Below are 16,003 nucleotides of genomic sequence, written 5' to 3'. Positions count from 1 at the left end.
AAACACTTGCTTTAATCATGTATAATATAAAAAGCAATATAAAAAGCCTAGAAATGAGATAAAGGCTGTTTGAACACAAGATTTCATCAGCATGCAGAGTGTGCATCTGGGGTTTCCACATGACAAGAGCTTTCAGCCTCCTTACAGGCTGTTTAGGAGTCATGGTCAAAATATACTCAAACACATGCCCTTTGGAGAAGAACATGACCACTGTGAAAAGTTTGATTACAACATAAATCAACTCCTGCTGGGTTTTTATATATATCATTCTGATGATATTTTAAAAATATTATATTAAAATACTCTGTGTTGTGTCTCTCACGTTCATCTCTTTTGGTGTGTGTTTAGTACTTCACTACTATTTTGACTTCTTGTATATTTCAGGTGAAAACTGTCTCTCCCTGATAACTGCGGTCTTTCTTGACCCGGACAAAATTTGACTTGCAAAGCATCCTTCATAAAATGCAATGCATTTCATGCTCACCTGAAGCAGGTTGCTACTTTAAGTTGTTATGTAACATTTTGCTTCACAGTGAGCACTTTAGATATGTGTTAGATGTGACACTTTTTTCTAATCCTGTTAATATGGAATGCATAATGAATCAAAACGACTTCAGTAACTAAATTACAATTTACAATTTTGAATATTTATTATTTTATTTTTCATGTGGATTTCCAGGTTAAAAAGCAACTGCCAAATTATAATGTGTTTATAGTGCCTCATTACATATAGTAACACTTAGACAATAGTATTTTTTTTTAGGTTTTTACTTTAATTAAACTTTGAAGACTTTAAGAAGAACTGTACTTTACAGTAAGTAATTTTCATTTTGTAATTTACTAGGATACAGTAGCAATTATTAGACTAGAGTAATGGCTTAGACAGGTTTAACATACTGGTTCTCTAGTGAGCATCCACATCAGAGTAAAATACTGACTGATTCACTACAAAATATGAAAACTATTGTATCGGGAGGTTAATGATTAATAATGATTTATAGGATGAGACAGGATTAGGCATATTCACCATCTGTTCTTGGTTTATTACATTGATTTATCATTCAGCACTTTGGCAGGGACTGCCATTATGTTCCCTCACAATGAGTACTTCTACTTTTAATAATGATTTATAATAATAATAATAATAATAATAATAATAATAATAATAATAATAATAATAATAATAATAATTTATAGGAACGTATAGTTCCCAAAATTTGACTTGCAAAACAAGAGTTAATAGAATATGATGCGCATCACTTGAGTACCATCAGAGGTGGGACCAAGTCATTGTTTTGCAAGTCTCAAGTAAGTCTCAAGTCTTTATCCTCAAGTCTCAAGTCAAGTCTCAAGTAATGTCAGGCAAGTCAGAGTCGAGTCTCAAGTCACTGGTGTAAAAGTCCGAGTCAAGTCACAAGTCTGAAACTTTGAATTTCAAGTCCTTTCGATTCTTTAAAAAAAAAAAACAAAAACGAAAAAAGCATGTTGCAGTTATATGCTAAATGTAAATATTAGACCATGTAATTTTTAAATCTGTGTTTTTCTCAACACATGACAAAATAGTGAACTTAGAAAATATACACAAATTGTGAAATTGCACCTCTTTAAAATGCAGCTCAATTAAACCTAGCTCCTAGAATAATTTTCACCGACAGTTCTGAGATAAGCTGCATGTTATTCTTGGATGCGGTTGTAGGACCAGCTTTAAAATCGCATGACAAAAATATCATACACATTAAAAAAAACTGTATCACCAACGTAGCCTGGAAAACATTTGCTAGTTAGATGAAGTCAGCTATCTCATCGTAGCATATTTATATGCATATTTATAATCATACGGTTCTTGGAGTGAGTGCATACACTCATGAAGTTTAGTAACTTCAGGTCACTGCAACAAGCCCAGGTACAGTTTACCGACGGATGGGTACAGGACCTTGAAATGCACCGTGTAGAACGAAAGACCATCGTACGTATCATAAGTTTACCAGTCTCACAAATTGTCGTCATAAATATACATTCCTTAACCGTTTATTAATAGGACCTTTGAGCTCAACGGTAATTAATCAGTAGTGGAAATAATTTCTGGTACGCGTTACAGAAATGTAGCAGTGACAATAATACTGTATGCTGTAATCGTACTGGGCAATTAGTGATACAAAACAACTGTTTTATCCTGTGAATAAAAGTATATGTTTTTGTCAGTGTACCATAATAACAGAGGCGAAACACAATATTGTGTCAGGACAATTCACTATTTATGCACAATAAACAAAGGAGCATAGCGCGACAATTTCTGTTCAGCACCAGACTTGCTTGTAACCTATATCACTAATTATGTTATGAAAATGACGTATTAACTACTAAAAAACACTGACCTTCGTGTAAATGCTTGGAGCAGACTAACCTGTGAGCTGGAGTGTTCTGGGATGTTATATTTGATCTTTGAATGGCTGCAATCCAGTCGCGTCTTTGTTACTTCGGAAACATGGCTTGAACAATTTCTCTTCAACTACGTAATCCGATAACAACCGATCTCTTTACCCGTCGGCTTCCCGTGGCTGTCATGCGACCGGCTATTGCAGTTAATAATACAACAGCTTCTTGACATTTTTGTGTTTCTTTTTATCGCTGTATAACTGATTTTAATTGAAAGCCTGCGTGCGCTAGTACCGCTTGCCACGAGTTCCCAGAATCCTTTGCGGTTCTACCCGTGAATGACGTCACATTTTCAATCTCTATATAATATGCATGTTAAATTTTATATTTGGGGTAAAATATCAAGTCTTTTCAAGTAAACCGGTTCAAGTCCAATTCAAGTCCCAAGTCATTGGTGTAAAAGTCCAAGTCAAGTCACAAGTCTTAGAACATTTTTTCAAGTCAAGTCTAAAGTCATAAAATTAATGACTCGAGTCTGACTCGAGTCCAAGTCATGTGACTCGAGTCCACACCTCTGAATACCATAATACTAGAATCACACACAGCACCACCTGAACCGTGCTTATACATTTAAATGGACGCCTAACACACTGGCAGGACTTTTCACTGTTTGACAGCAAAACAGCTGTCGCCAAGATTTTACTTGCAAAGTTGCTAAAACAATAGCTTACACCACGTAGTGAGAATAGAGAATTAGTATGTAACATGAGGAGTTTGATTTTTATATCTAACTTGATTGAGTGGTATTTTTTTCCAACTAGTAAAAGATCTTCATACTTTGTTGCAAAGCCGTAAACACCACAATAATGTAAACACAGACTGTTTGGGAAAAGATGACAAATTATCTCCGCCCAGTAAAAATGCCAACATGGAAAAATACCACCAGGAATTAATAAAAGAAACAATAGTAGAAAAAAAACATGCATGCGCTTTTGTAGAAGTCCTTACCCTGAAATAAGTGACAGTAAACTGTCCTTTAAGCCATAAAAGTCTCCGATAAGTAAATATGCTACTCCCCCCCTCTTTTCTTTGTAAGTCTACAGAAACAGTGCGCTAATCCGTATCACCGCGCGTCTTATCGGGCAGTGAGGTGTGCTTTTACTTCGGTGATTACACATCCTCATCTGTGTCTGCAGGCGGGCTGTTACACAGTACTGTTGACGATACGTGTCGTCAGCTGAGCGGGGAGGACAGCCTGCTGCGGTACAGGCTGTTCCCGGCCTGGCTGTCTCGGCACGGAACGGGTTACAGGTCAGGGTGTCTATTGGAACACAGTGTTCTCATCAGCAGCGGCAGTGGTACAGCTACAGTACAGCCGGAACATTGTGTTACTTTGTGGCTGCTTTCCAAGACCTGCCCTTAATTTTACTCTAAACGTCCTCCCACAACTCTACTCGTTTCGACGCCCCCCCCCCCCCCCTCTTTCTCTCTCTTTTCTTTCTCTGTGTGCTTCTCTGCCTCACTACCTCCCCGGTGTCATTTTGAAGTCTGAGCTCCATGTGGCTACTACTACACCGGCAGGTTTATCGTCACCGGCAAAGACGGAGATTAAAAAAAAGAGAGCGGGAAGGAGGGATAACTAGACTGAAAAAGCGCTGCTTAATAACCACATGGGCAGAACATTTAGTACCATGGATATGAGATGAGAAGGGCGGGCTTGAATTAGGTGAAAGAGACGCGCTTTTCCAATTTACCGACCGACTCGCTGAAGAAATTATTATTATCGGATCACAAGAACATGTAAGTGATTTCATTTACTCCTCTTTATTCTGCTGCTGACGGACTTAATTAAGGAGCTAATTAAGGCATATTCATGCCTGGCTGAGTTAAACTGACACTTGTGATACATCGTGAAGGTTTAGCCTTCATTGTATTTAAAGACTGCTTTTTAAAAACACACACACACACACACACACACACACACACACACACACACACACACACACACACACACAAAATAAAGGCTGATAAGGCACTGTGCGCGCGCGCGCGTGTTTGTGGGGGGTGGTGGGGGTTAATAGGTGAAAGTGTGTGTGTGTGTAAATGTGGCACTTAGCTGTGGGTCCCTGTGGAAGGGAAGGATGAGGATAACAGTTTATATCTAGACTACGTGGAAGCCTAGGTGTACCTACATAAATTACAGGTTGTGTAACTGTTTCTGAGAATTACACCAGCAACTCTGGCGCTCGAGCATTTATTTTGGAGCACTTAAACATTACAGGATATGATGGTGGCCCCTTGAATAACTTCAAATACACGGGCGTCCCCGCACGGGTAGTTTGATTTGAGGCTCAAGCAGAGGTGGCCTTGTAAAACAGAGGCTGAGGCGACATCCCAGAGATGAATCAAACTGCCTCAAGGTAGATACGGAATATAGATAAACTGGTTGTTGTTGTTTTTTAAAAGCACTGAAATTTACGATATATTGTTTTATAAAAAAGGGGGGTTCTCTGTTACCTTTTAACAAAAAAAATCTATTTTTAAGGTTTGCAGTGTCAAATTTCGCGTCAAATCTATTTTTGCCAGCATTTTCAAAAAGTCAACTCCTGTCGCTTTTTAAACTCTGCAAAGGGTTGTTGGGTGAAAGGGAAAAATCCCGTATGTCAAACAGTGCTTTGGTTCAGGATGTCTGTTTGCCATGCACATTGTGTACTCACACGTTCACATATTAATCAGCAGACTACGGATATGAGGCAGAACGTACAGATAGGCTGAAGTGTGTGTGTCTTTGTCTTAATGTGCTCTGTTCCTGTATTCCTCTGCAAAGTAGCTGTACATGTAGTCTACATGCCATCATCTCTGTGCTGTCACTGCTTGTGCAATGTTCCTCTTTACATTGTTAGATATAGTTGGATATTTATCATAAAGAAAAAGCAAAAGCTAAAAGGGTCAAATTGATAGAACACACAACTTTTACTTGAAATGATGCTAATATATGTCTGCATTCACCTACTTGTTTTACCCTATTTAAATCATATGTTAATCTAATTGTAAATATAGGTTCTGTTTGACTTGTTTAAATCACCTTGTTTTGGTTTAAAAATTGAAACTGGGCTGTACGTGAGGGGGTCTCAGATTGGTGAACACCGACAGGCTTTGCCAGCGGGGGAACTGTGAATAGAAGGAACATTGTGTACAGACACACAAATGCACACACACATGCACGAGATACATCTAAAACCAAATCCATCAGATATCAAAGACACAAGACAAGATGCTGCTAATGAGGGATGGACAGTTTGTGGTCAGTGCACAAACACTTTGAGGGGAGACACAAGGCTGAAGAACCAGAACAAACAGTGCAAATGTCAGTAAAACAGATCTTTATGGTTTCATCTTGTGGTTTGAGGCACTCAGGTTGCACCATAGTTTACGTTTCCTAAGATCTCATTTAGTATGAGGTCAATTTCTTTATCGGTATTCAGTACACTGGACATGTTGCTTATTGCTGAGACTCAGACCAAGTGCTGTTGCTTAATGTTAGTTTTTGCAGGCTCTTTGTCGCCACAGCAGAACATAACGTAAGACAGGGCGACTGATGGAAAAATCGAGAAAACTGATGCAGGGTAGGCGAGCTGCTGCTCCTCTCCAGTAAAACAACATGCCACCCGAAGAATGGTTATTGCCTCAAATAAAGTCTGTGGAAATTTTAGAACTGTCGTCTGATCAGCAGCTGTGTCCTTGTCACTGCATCCCTCACGTTACTCTGAATGGACACTTGCACTTTTTATTTTGACTATTTGAAACAGTCTGTCCTGACAGCCCTACCTAAACTTGAGCTAGAAACGTGGTGCGATGTGAGAAGATTTCTGCTTGTGACATCACTGAGATAATCTTGTATCTTCAACATCTCTGCTTAAAAAACAGGCGATACAAAGGTTGCCTTCACATAAAATCCCCTTTCTCACGGCTTCCCAGCATACAGTCAGCAATCTAATCATCAAAAACCAAAGCAGTTGAAGTCAAATATTTTCTTTATTTGCTCATTCTAAAACAAATATGTTTACATTTGCTTGTCAGTGGGAAAAATATAAATTTCAAGTATATTGCGCAATACGTTATTGTGCTGCTCAAAGATTCGCTGCACTGTAGAAGGCTTATTTAAAAATAAATAAATAAAGGAAAGACCTTAATTATGTTCAGATGAAGTATAACTCTATGAGTCCAAACTGGCTTGATACCAAGAGGCCATTTTAGCTCGAAATGGTATACTTCTACATATAAAAACATTTTAAAGGAAGCGTTTTACAAAGGAGATGCAGCACTGTGGTGCAGCCTCGGCAAAGAAGACCACCGTAACGACCCTTCTCCCCCCACATACCCTCATAAAAATCAGTTTGCCACTGCATTAATTGGTTTACTTGACCACCCATTAAACAATAAATAACACCATAGACAAAAAAACATGTCTTAGTGTTTAAATGACAAAGGATTGCAATAAATACATAAATTATTCAACAATACTCTGTTAGAGATTCTCTCACATTAAAAAATACAGCTGTTGTTCTTTGCATGTGGGGCTTCTGTAATCTAACTACGGAGCCCCAGTGAGGCGACGGTTCTATACTATACTCTACACTTCTCATTCTTTGACCCTACCTAAGTAGCTTTGAATGATTCACAATTCCTTATTTATGTCCTTATGGTGGGGCCATTGGCGCATCTCCAATGTTCAACCAAATAAGAGATGTCATACTAAGCCTGAGCTTTTGGTGTTTTACAGGCATTACTTGCACATATGCTCATCTCATTTTTTTGAATCTTTAATAGCCATTTGTATGAGAGAAACTAAGGAAAAGCTTAATAGGTCTCCTTTAAGAGAGTTTTATAGTTATCACTGCAAAATGTGCCAATAGGAGAGCCTAATTAGAAGCTTCTCTTTTTGTTAGGAGACCAAAGGGTGTTTGCTTAGTTTGCCTCTCTGGACAGTGTGTTTCTGAGTGTGGTAAAGCCCCCAAAACGTGCTAGCCTTAGTAACATCCCTAGCACAATGATATGTGAGAAAGTGTTAATGTGTCAACAGCTGCATATGATAACAATCACCAAACAGTGTTTGCCAACATGCTTAACATAACTATGTGGCCTTTTTTCAAACAATGTCAACATTATTGTGCCAGAGGAGATGGTAGTTTTGTGTATGGGGGAAGCAGCATGCAGACAGTGATTGCTGCTTTGATGAGAGAAGCAACATGTCCAACATGTCATTACAGTTTTTATGGGTCTGGCAAAGCTGCTATTGAAATTATTGCCAGCAAGCCTTTCATCAGGCTGAATATTAAGTGTTTTTGATATAGAAAGGTTTTTTTTTAACAGCAAGTTTATTATTTGTAATTTGCCATCTTTATACTTTTGAATTTAGCCAGTTTACGTATTTGGCTGCTTGTGTTTCCACATTTTGTTAAAACTATTTTTGTCCAAATCTAAAGTACTTTGGTATGAAGAAACCGAAGCTTTGTATCATCTCTGGTTTAAAACATTTCCAATAATCTTTGAACTCTAATATTTTCGGTTAGGTATCAGTGCTTGTACTGTCAGCAGCATAACAGAAATTCACATGACACCTAGTTGTGTGAAATTTTTAATCTGACATCGATGCCGCTCTTGATTCACAAGAGACAATGTTTGAGCTGTATCACATTACCAGAGAAAGCCAGACAGTGTGGGGCCTCATGTTGTGATATTTTATTAGTGTATCACCTCAGATCCTTGACTGAATTCAACACTTTTAACTGTGTCATCATAAACACTGGGAAGATCATGTGGCTGTTTAGGATGCTGCAGGTTTAGCGTTGCGGTGTGTGTTTCCCCTGTGCATGTGAGGCTTTTAGATGGAAGGCTCTGCTATGTTAAAAAGGCTTTTTTTAAAATAAACAGTAAAACTATGCGAATGTGGTTCTGAAGAATTCATTTTGGTGTCCAATAAAAATCCAGATGTGTTTATATATTTTTCCAAGCACACACAAAGGTCATTAAGTAATGGTCTTGGAGATACACACTTTGCGAGTACTCCGTGTACTCTGTAAGTACAGAGCGTGCTACAAAATAAAATGAGTGAAGTGAGCAACTTGCTGTTTGCTTTCACTTAGATTCACAGTTATGTAATTACTTTATCTGTTGGGGGGGGATCAGAAAAGGTGCCATAGCCTGCAAATGTGTTTCTCTTAAAGCTGGGATCAATGATGATGTGGATGCTGCTAACAATAACTGTAAATGTATTTCTTGTACAAGATACTGATTTAGAGCATGTGTCCCTAAAATAGCTTCAAGTTATATAAGGTGAAGTAACAGTAATATTCGGTGGGTGGATTATGGTGATCACATTGATATTTTTATCCTATATCCTGATTTTTCTAGCCCTGCTCCGCAAATTTGATCTATATTATGCATAATTTTCCTGTTTAAACATGAGATGCAAGGAAATTTAATGACCAAGCAGTCAGTCAGATAGCTAACATCTACGCTTGTGTGTTTGTATCGTTGGCAGTGTTATACTATCGGTTTTCCGCGTGCAGAAATGACAACTGATCAGGATTTGCCAATGGATCACCAGTCAGCCACAGCCCTATTTGCTGCAAAGGGCATTGATGTAACAACCAATAAAGACCAAGGAGTTATCAAGGTATTTACAATACTGTCATCATGTGACTGTTGACATTCATTCACAAGTAGGACTCATTTTTCCACCATATGGAACATCATGTTTTTTTTTTATCTGTTCCCTTTTAGATCTAGGAGTTATCTTTTTTATTTTCTTTGTTAAATGGTAGAAGCTTTTATTGTTAAAGGAGACACTTGTCTTTCTTTCTGCAGGTTATAAAGCGTGCAGGGGTAGATGGAGACAGGCCCATGATTGGGGACAAAGTAATGGTTCACTACACTGGGAAACTGGTCACTGGGAAGAAATTTGACTGTAGTCGAGAGCGCAAAGAGCCCTTTTGTTTCCATGTGGGCAAAGGTAGGTGACTGGCATGACTGTCTCTAACTGTTGATAAATTAAAGGTAAATGCAGTATTGTATTATATTTTGCTACCAAGGAGCCAGTCTTTGTAATTCTGTACCTTTAAGTAGTTTCAACCAATAGTTCTCCAGAATTTTGGAAGGTCTTTCAAAGATGTTCATGATGTATATTTCCTTCACTTATTTTCAGTCCAGTCCTTTAATTTACATAAAAAATTCAACTACTATGCCAGTTTGAGAGGCATAGTAGTTTTGCAGCAACACACTACTGAAAACTTGCAACCCAATATCACAGCAAAATGTATAATTCATATGTCGGTCCACCGTATCCATGTCACACTTTACTTTTTCAAAGTGTGACATGGACGTGCATACAGAAGTCGCAGTACCAGCAGGGGGAGATAATATACTTAAAAGCAAGAACTAGCTAGTGAGTAAGGAAGGTATGAACTGTATTCCAGGGCTCTTAATTGCCACTAATGATTAAGGTAGGCAGGCAATACGTATTTACATGTAAATGTGTTAGCAATGTCTGTTTAAACACTTTCCTGTGATTAATTTCAAGTTGGACTGAAATAAAATATCTTCTGACGATGCATGTCAGATCCTTGTATTAACTCCCACATTTGCTTAATTTAATCAGATTAGTTTACCTAAGCAGTATATATGGAAAGATGCAAGGCTCTCCATTTCACGCGAAAATAAAATCAGCCTGTCAGAACTTTGATTTTTTTACGCATTAAAAAAAAAAAGACATATAATTTTAATAAGTAAGCTTTAGAGATGCTGGCTGATTTGTTGAACTCTTTCAGTCTTTAAGCTAAGCTGGATATTTTATATTTACAAATATCAACATTTTCATGTAATCCTCAGCAAAATGATCGGTTTGAAATGTGTGCAGGAAAAATTGTTGCTTTAAATTTATATATCTGAATGATGTAATATAACCTTTGAACTTATCGAACGAGCCAACAAAGTCTTGTTTAATTGTTTAAATATTTTTGATCTACTCACAGGACAAGTCCTCAGGGCTTGGGACATTGCTGTGTTGTCCATGCAGAGAGGAGAGGTGTGCACACTGCTGTGCAAACCCGAGTATGCTTATGGAGCTGCTGGAAATCCTGACAAAATTCCTCCCAGCTCTTCAGTAGTATTTGAGGTAGGCATGTCACATTAGCGCTGTCATTTGTGTGACGCATTAATCCAGCATTGCACTGAGGGCCTTAATTTAGGAGCATGTCTCTGCAGATGGAACTCGCTGGTCACAAAATTAACTTGTCTATTTTAATCCCCCTCAGTCATACAGCCAGCATAGTTTCATATACCACCTTTACGAGTGTGTTTGGGGCTCAGTGACACTACAGTTCAGATCTTCTCTTTCCTGAATAATCAGTGTTAAGTATAATTTAGTTTTCTGATCTGCTTTTCATGTTGGCCCCATTAAATGCAATATATTCATGAAAAAGGATTGTTTTACTCTCCCAGTTGGTGATTCAACTCAGTTCAGCTTTCACTTTGTAGGCTCATCAAATGTTGCTTAAGCAGACATAATCAGCTAATAAATTTATCAATATATGTTTTTTATTTATACCCTTAAAAGAGAGTATAAAGGATTATAAAAAAACATTACCAAGTTTTGCTCTCATTGAAAAAAATACACATACACTGAAAAAGTATGAACTACTTCAGTATTTAGCACATATGAGAGAGCTGGATATGCACTGCGTAGAATGCTCCACATTCGGTGGTTTTCTGGTTGTTCATATTGTTTCACGTACTCAAATTGTGTGCACATGTCTGGTTTTCATGTGCACAGGTTTTGAGACTACTGGGACATCATACTTAACCCCAAACCTGACAGAACTTTGAAGTTTGCATTCCAGCCAAACACCAAGAGAGACTTGGGTTTGCAGATGTAGTTAGTTATCCTTAAAATACTTGAGCATTTATAATTTTTTAAACATATATATACAGAAAAAGTTAAATTTAATATTCTTTCCCAACTTTAAACTGATCTACAGTGAAATAAAACAGATAAAACTGATGTTTTCATACGTGAGACTTGGTTTTCTTAGCTAGCTGGCTAGTTATGACATAGAAGGCATAGAAACAGTATGTGTCTGGTTACACAGTGTACTTGCTTCATTTCTTATTATTTCATTACCATAAGTCATTAATTTTTTTATTTTCAGTGATAACTCCTACTTATTTTTAGTTATGTATTAATTCACCTCCCACACCTACTGAAAGTTCTGCAGAGCTGTAATTTTGTATTTTGCGTTGTCCCACCATTTGTATAGTGATGGCATTTCTATGTTCACACAGTTGGAGCTAATTAAGTTTGAAGGCGAGGTACTTACAGGCGATGGTGGAATTGTGAGAAGAATAAAGGTCAAAGGGGAAGGTTACACTAATCCCAACGATGGATCAATTGTGAACGGTAATGACATGATTTGTTTGTTCATCAATAATTGGCATTGTGCCAGGTTGATAAACAATCTGTATAGTAATTGACAACATCATAGATTAAATTGTGCCCTGTGTCTCACAGTGCACCTGGAGGGAAGGTGTGGTGACCGACTGTTTGACTGTAGGGACGTCAGCTTTATTGTTGGTCAGGCTGAAGATAAAAGCATTCCTCTGGGAGTGGACCGAGCCATGGACAAGATGCAGAAAGGAGAGTGCTGTTTACTTTACTTAAAACCAAAGTAAGTTCCTAACAAATGTAAAAATGTCATGTCACTTTGTTAATGAAATACAATCAGTAATTAGTTATGTGCGCTTTGTTTATTATTATCTCATGAAATTTTTATTTAAGGTGTCTTAACTGTAGGACTGTAGGTTCCTTTATGATGATAACTTTAATTTAATTATTTTATATCTCATTTTTATTTCATAAATATCAAAGCTATTAAAGCTTTTTTTCATGTAATTTTATTGTATTTTTCAATATTTCTCAATAATTTAAAAAAAAAAAAACAATATTAGTGATAAACATTAAATATAATGAAGTCACTTATCAGCTAACAAAGGAAGAAACCTTAAAGGAAATATTTTCTCAATATCTGGTTCAGAGCTCTCTATTTTTGCAGATGTAAACAGACTTTTCACTGATATAATAAAATCTTTCTTTTACACTATTAAGGTTACAATTACATACAACATTTGCATTTTTTTGGTTTATTTAAACCTTTCCATTAAGTACTACACACCATTTTTTCGAGCATATATGTCAGTGCATATCATACATATAAGTGTGTATGTTCTGTATGTTCTGCAATTGATTTATATTTATTCGAAACACTCAAAATATATGCCCTGTATCCATATTCAACTTCACTGAAAGCAGTTGTCCAATGATATCATTCAGAAATTCAGATCTAAAAAAAGTTAAATAAAATTCCTTTGATGTCATTTCAAAGGGTTTGTGTGTTTATTAGAAATGTTTGATGGTTATAGCATGTGGGGAATTTTCAGCAGCAGTTTCAAATCATGTCACAAATTGGAGCTTGAATGTCAAGTGGTTCGGGTCAACTGTTGACACAGATGTTGGTATGCAGAAATGGCATGCTTCAAAATAGTAATTATTGGTTAGTATAATCAGGTGGTCATTTATATGCTTACAGGTATGGTTTTGGAAGCGAAGGCAAACCAGAATACAAAATAGGACCAGACAAAGACATCGTATATGAGATTACTCTTAAAGACTTCCAAAGGGTGAGCACTAGTTTCTACATAATAAGATGAGATGAGACTGGAATAAATGTTGTTTGACAAATGTGTTTAAGTAAATGGAATAAATGTGTTTAAGTTTAGTTGGAGGCAAACTTGATCTCATAGATTTTATAGACATATTTTCAGTTCACTAACTCCAATTAAAAAAAGTCATTATGCTCTTTCTGTGTTTTCACAAGGCTAAAGATTCCTGGGAAATGGACTTGAAAGAAAAGCTAGATCTGTCTGCTGAAGTAAAAAGTAAAGGGAATCAGTATTTTAAGGTACAGCTCCTGGTGCTCACTCAAGCCAGTAAATGATTTATTTATTTATTTTTAGATCTTAGATTTATAAAGATATATTCTGTTCCTTCATCAGGCAGGGCGGTATTACCAGGCAGTCATCCAGTACCAGCGCATCATTTCTTGGCTAGAGATAGAGTATGGTACCGGAGACATGCAACAGAAGAAGATACAAGATTATATTCTGACTTCCCACCTTAACTTGGCCTTGTGTTTCCTGCGATTAAAAGAGTTCACACAAGCAGTGGACAACTGCAACAAGGTGAGCTGATGTCTGCCCATCTCCTGTACGTGTAGCTGATGAATGTTTAACTACTACTATACTATTACTGTACTGTTCATTTATTTTGTGTCCGTTAAAGGTCATTGAGCTTGATGAAAACAATGAGAAGGCTTTGTATCGTCGTGGGGAAGCCCGGCTCCGCCGCAATGAGTTCAGCCTGGCCTTGGCAGACTTTCAGCAAGTACTGCAAGTCAACTCAGCAAACCGAGCAGCTCGTGCTCAGATTTCCATTTGTCAAAGCAAGATTAAGGAACATCATGAAAAAGACAAAAAGACCTATGCTAACATGTTCCAGAAATTTGCAGAATGGGACGCCAAGGTCTGTAGACAAATTTAGAAAGTCAGCATGACTTGTTTTTGTGTTTTTCTCTTTTCCTTTCCTTTCTTTTTTCTTTTCTTTTCTGACATGTTTATGATCCTTTCAAGTAAATGTACTTAAAAATACTTAAAAAAATAAGTAATAATAATTAATAATAATAATGTAATTAATCTAACAAATATTCATATAGCCCCATTTAAAACACTTTTTTTCTGATGCTTTCCTGGCACCGATAGCAACTAAACTTCAGAACTGTTAGAAAGTGGGGAAGACAATTTTACATTTTTCATCTTTTAAGGACAACCACATTCTGTCACACCTGTCAAAACGTTTGCATTTACAACTAGTTTTCAGCCATTTCGTATTTCATGATGTGAGATACTCGTGCACTCTGAAGACATCCACCACTATGTGCTAGAATAATGTCAGAATGATTTGGTGTTTACTACACGAGCCATAGATTTAAAAGTTTTACATTAGAAGGATGTTTTAAAAAATGTTTATGTTTATTTATTTGTAAAATTGTCTGGCTGGATTGTCCATGTACTTCTTCAATGTTATACTGACCTCTAGTGGTTAGGTTGATTCTTTCACCCATTGATCTCTGTTAAAGTAAGGTAAAATGCCATGTGCAAAAAAGCAAGATTACATAACAATATTAACTGCATGTATCTAAATGATGATGTCAGTTTATGCCATTGGACGACACGGCCAAACTCACTGGCTGTGTAGAGTCCATGATTTGATTTTTCTTTTCACAATATTTCTATCAGTTTTCCTTTATAGGAAATTATCTTAATGTATATTTTTCAGTCATTTGCAATTCAACTGAAGCCCTGTATCTTCTGAACAGACTGGGAAGACAAAGAGAAGGCGGGATGACAGTGCGAGGACCAGCTTCAATGGTGAAGTGAGCATTAAACAACGCCGGAGGAGTCAGGAATGCCCGTCGTAATGGGGACATTTGAAAGGGATAAGAGAAAGCCTCTTTTTGCTTTCCAAGTCCAGGGAGCAGAGGCAAGAATGAAGATGAAAAAAAGCCTCCAAACCAAACCCTTTTTTTTATCCCAAAATCCAGCGTGACCATTCCTGCATATAAAGCAGACTGTAAGCAGGGACATTTGCAAGCCAAACAGCCTTTCCCCTGTCACAAGGACTATTGAACTGCTGGAGCGTACCTTCCAGTGGAGACAGAAACATTGAGTTAAGACTGGCAAACACTTTTAGCCCTCACCTTTTATCCTGAAAGAATATATTTTTATTTTCCTCAAAATGCAAGAAACACAATTACTTTGTCCTTAGGCTACTGTGTTGAAGTGCCTCCACAGTGTTTCTGATTGTAAAACCACGTTCATGATCTGTATTTGTTTTTAAGCCTGTTTGGAGCAGCTGCATGCATCACAAGGTGTTTTTGATTCAGACTTGAACTTTGCTAATTTTATATGTGCAATATGTACCTTTGGTGTAACAAGTCCTGTTAGTATGGTGAGTTAAAAAAACAAACAAAAACAATAAATTCTGTATTTTTGCTTTGGCCAAAACTTAATACTGTCATAAATAAAATAAGCTGAAGAAAATCCTAGTTGCTTTTCTGAAATGTAAAATTTACTGTATTTGGTTATTGCGTGTAACTTCTGCTTTCTGTGAAGCCAAATTAGTTTTGGTGTTTATCAACACCTGCAAGACTTTGGCATGGAGTGCCTATTTTTACATATAAAATTCAAATTTAGCTTTTGTGTTTCGGGCAAGAATTATTTATTTTCCTAAGATGTGTCTGAAAGTGGTCATGCACTAAAATAATTTATTCCTGTTTTGAGGTATTCTTAAAGACATGAGTCAATAACGCACACTTTATTTTGTAAAAAGACACTTTGGTATTGTAATTGATCAAGTAAAAAAAAAGCTGACAGGGAGAACTTCACAATTTAAGTCTGTTTAACTTTTTTTTTTTTTATTATTATTATTTTTTTTAAATGACATCAGAAACAGCAG

General features: G+C 36.9%; 1 protein-coding gene across 2 annotated transcripts; it reads left to right on the top strand.

Annotated features, from left to right (window-relative positions):
* Window positions 1-3,717: 3,717 nt before the first annotated feature.
* Window positions 3,718-15,606, top strand: fkbp5 (FKBP prolyl isomerase 5). 2 transcript variants are annotated; one of them, XM_085407005.1, is made up of 11 exons: window positions 3,718-4,176; window positions 8,921-9,055; window positions 9,247-9,391; window positions 10,410-10,552; window positions 11,719-11,833; window positions 11,945-12,101; window positions 13,020-13,110; window positions 13,308-13,391; window positions 13,486-13,671; window positions 13,772-14,011; window positions 14,865-15,605. In XM_085407005.1, the coding sequence occupies exons 2-11, from the start codon at window positions 8,951-8,953 to the stop codon at window positions 14,964-14,966; spliced, it is 1,368 nt and encodes a 455-aa protein (XP_085263131.1). In that variant the 5' UTR covers window positions 3,718-4,176; window positions 8,921-8,950; the 3' UTR covers window positions 14,967-15,605. The 2 variants fall into 2 exon arrangements, with proteins under 2 accessions (XP_085263131.1, XP_085263132.1); XM_085407006.1 differs by lacking the exon at window positions 3,718-4,176 and having other exon boundaries at window positions 14,865-15,606.
* Window positions 15,607-16,003: the final 397 nt, after the last annotated feature.

This window comes from Rhamphochromis longiceps, linkage group LG5 (genome assembly GCF_057381845.1).
Source record: "Rhamphochromis longiceps isolate RC_006_pf linkage group LG5, R_longiceps_female_GT1.1, whole genome shotgun sequence".
NCBI lineage: Eukaryota > Metazoa > Chordata > Actinopteri > Cichliformes > Cichlidae > Rhamphochromis > Rhamphochromis longiceps.
Note: the sequence above shows the minus strand (reverse complement) of the source record. Positions and strands in the feature narration are given on the sequence as shown.

Excerpts from the sequence above, each read along its gene's own strand:
- fkbp5 (XM_085407006.1), top strand. The coding sequence starts at position 8,951 with ATGACAACTGATCAGGATTTGCCAATGGATCACCAGTCAGCCACAGCC. Across the intron at positions 9,392-10,409 it reads TTGTTTCCATGTGGGCAAAG|GACAAGTCCTCAGGGCTTGG; the intron begins GTAGGTGACTGG and ends ATCTACTCACAG. Across the intron at positions 13,392-13,485 it reads AAGGGAATCAGTATTTTAAG|GCAGGGCGGTATTACCAGGC; the intron begins GTACAGCTCCTG and ends TTCCTTCATCAG.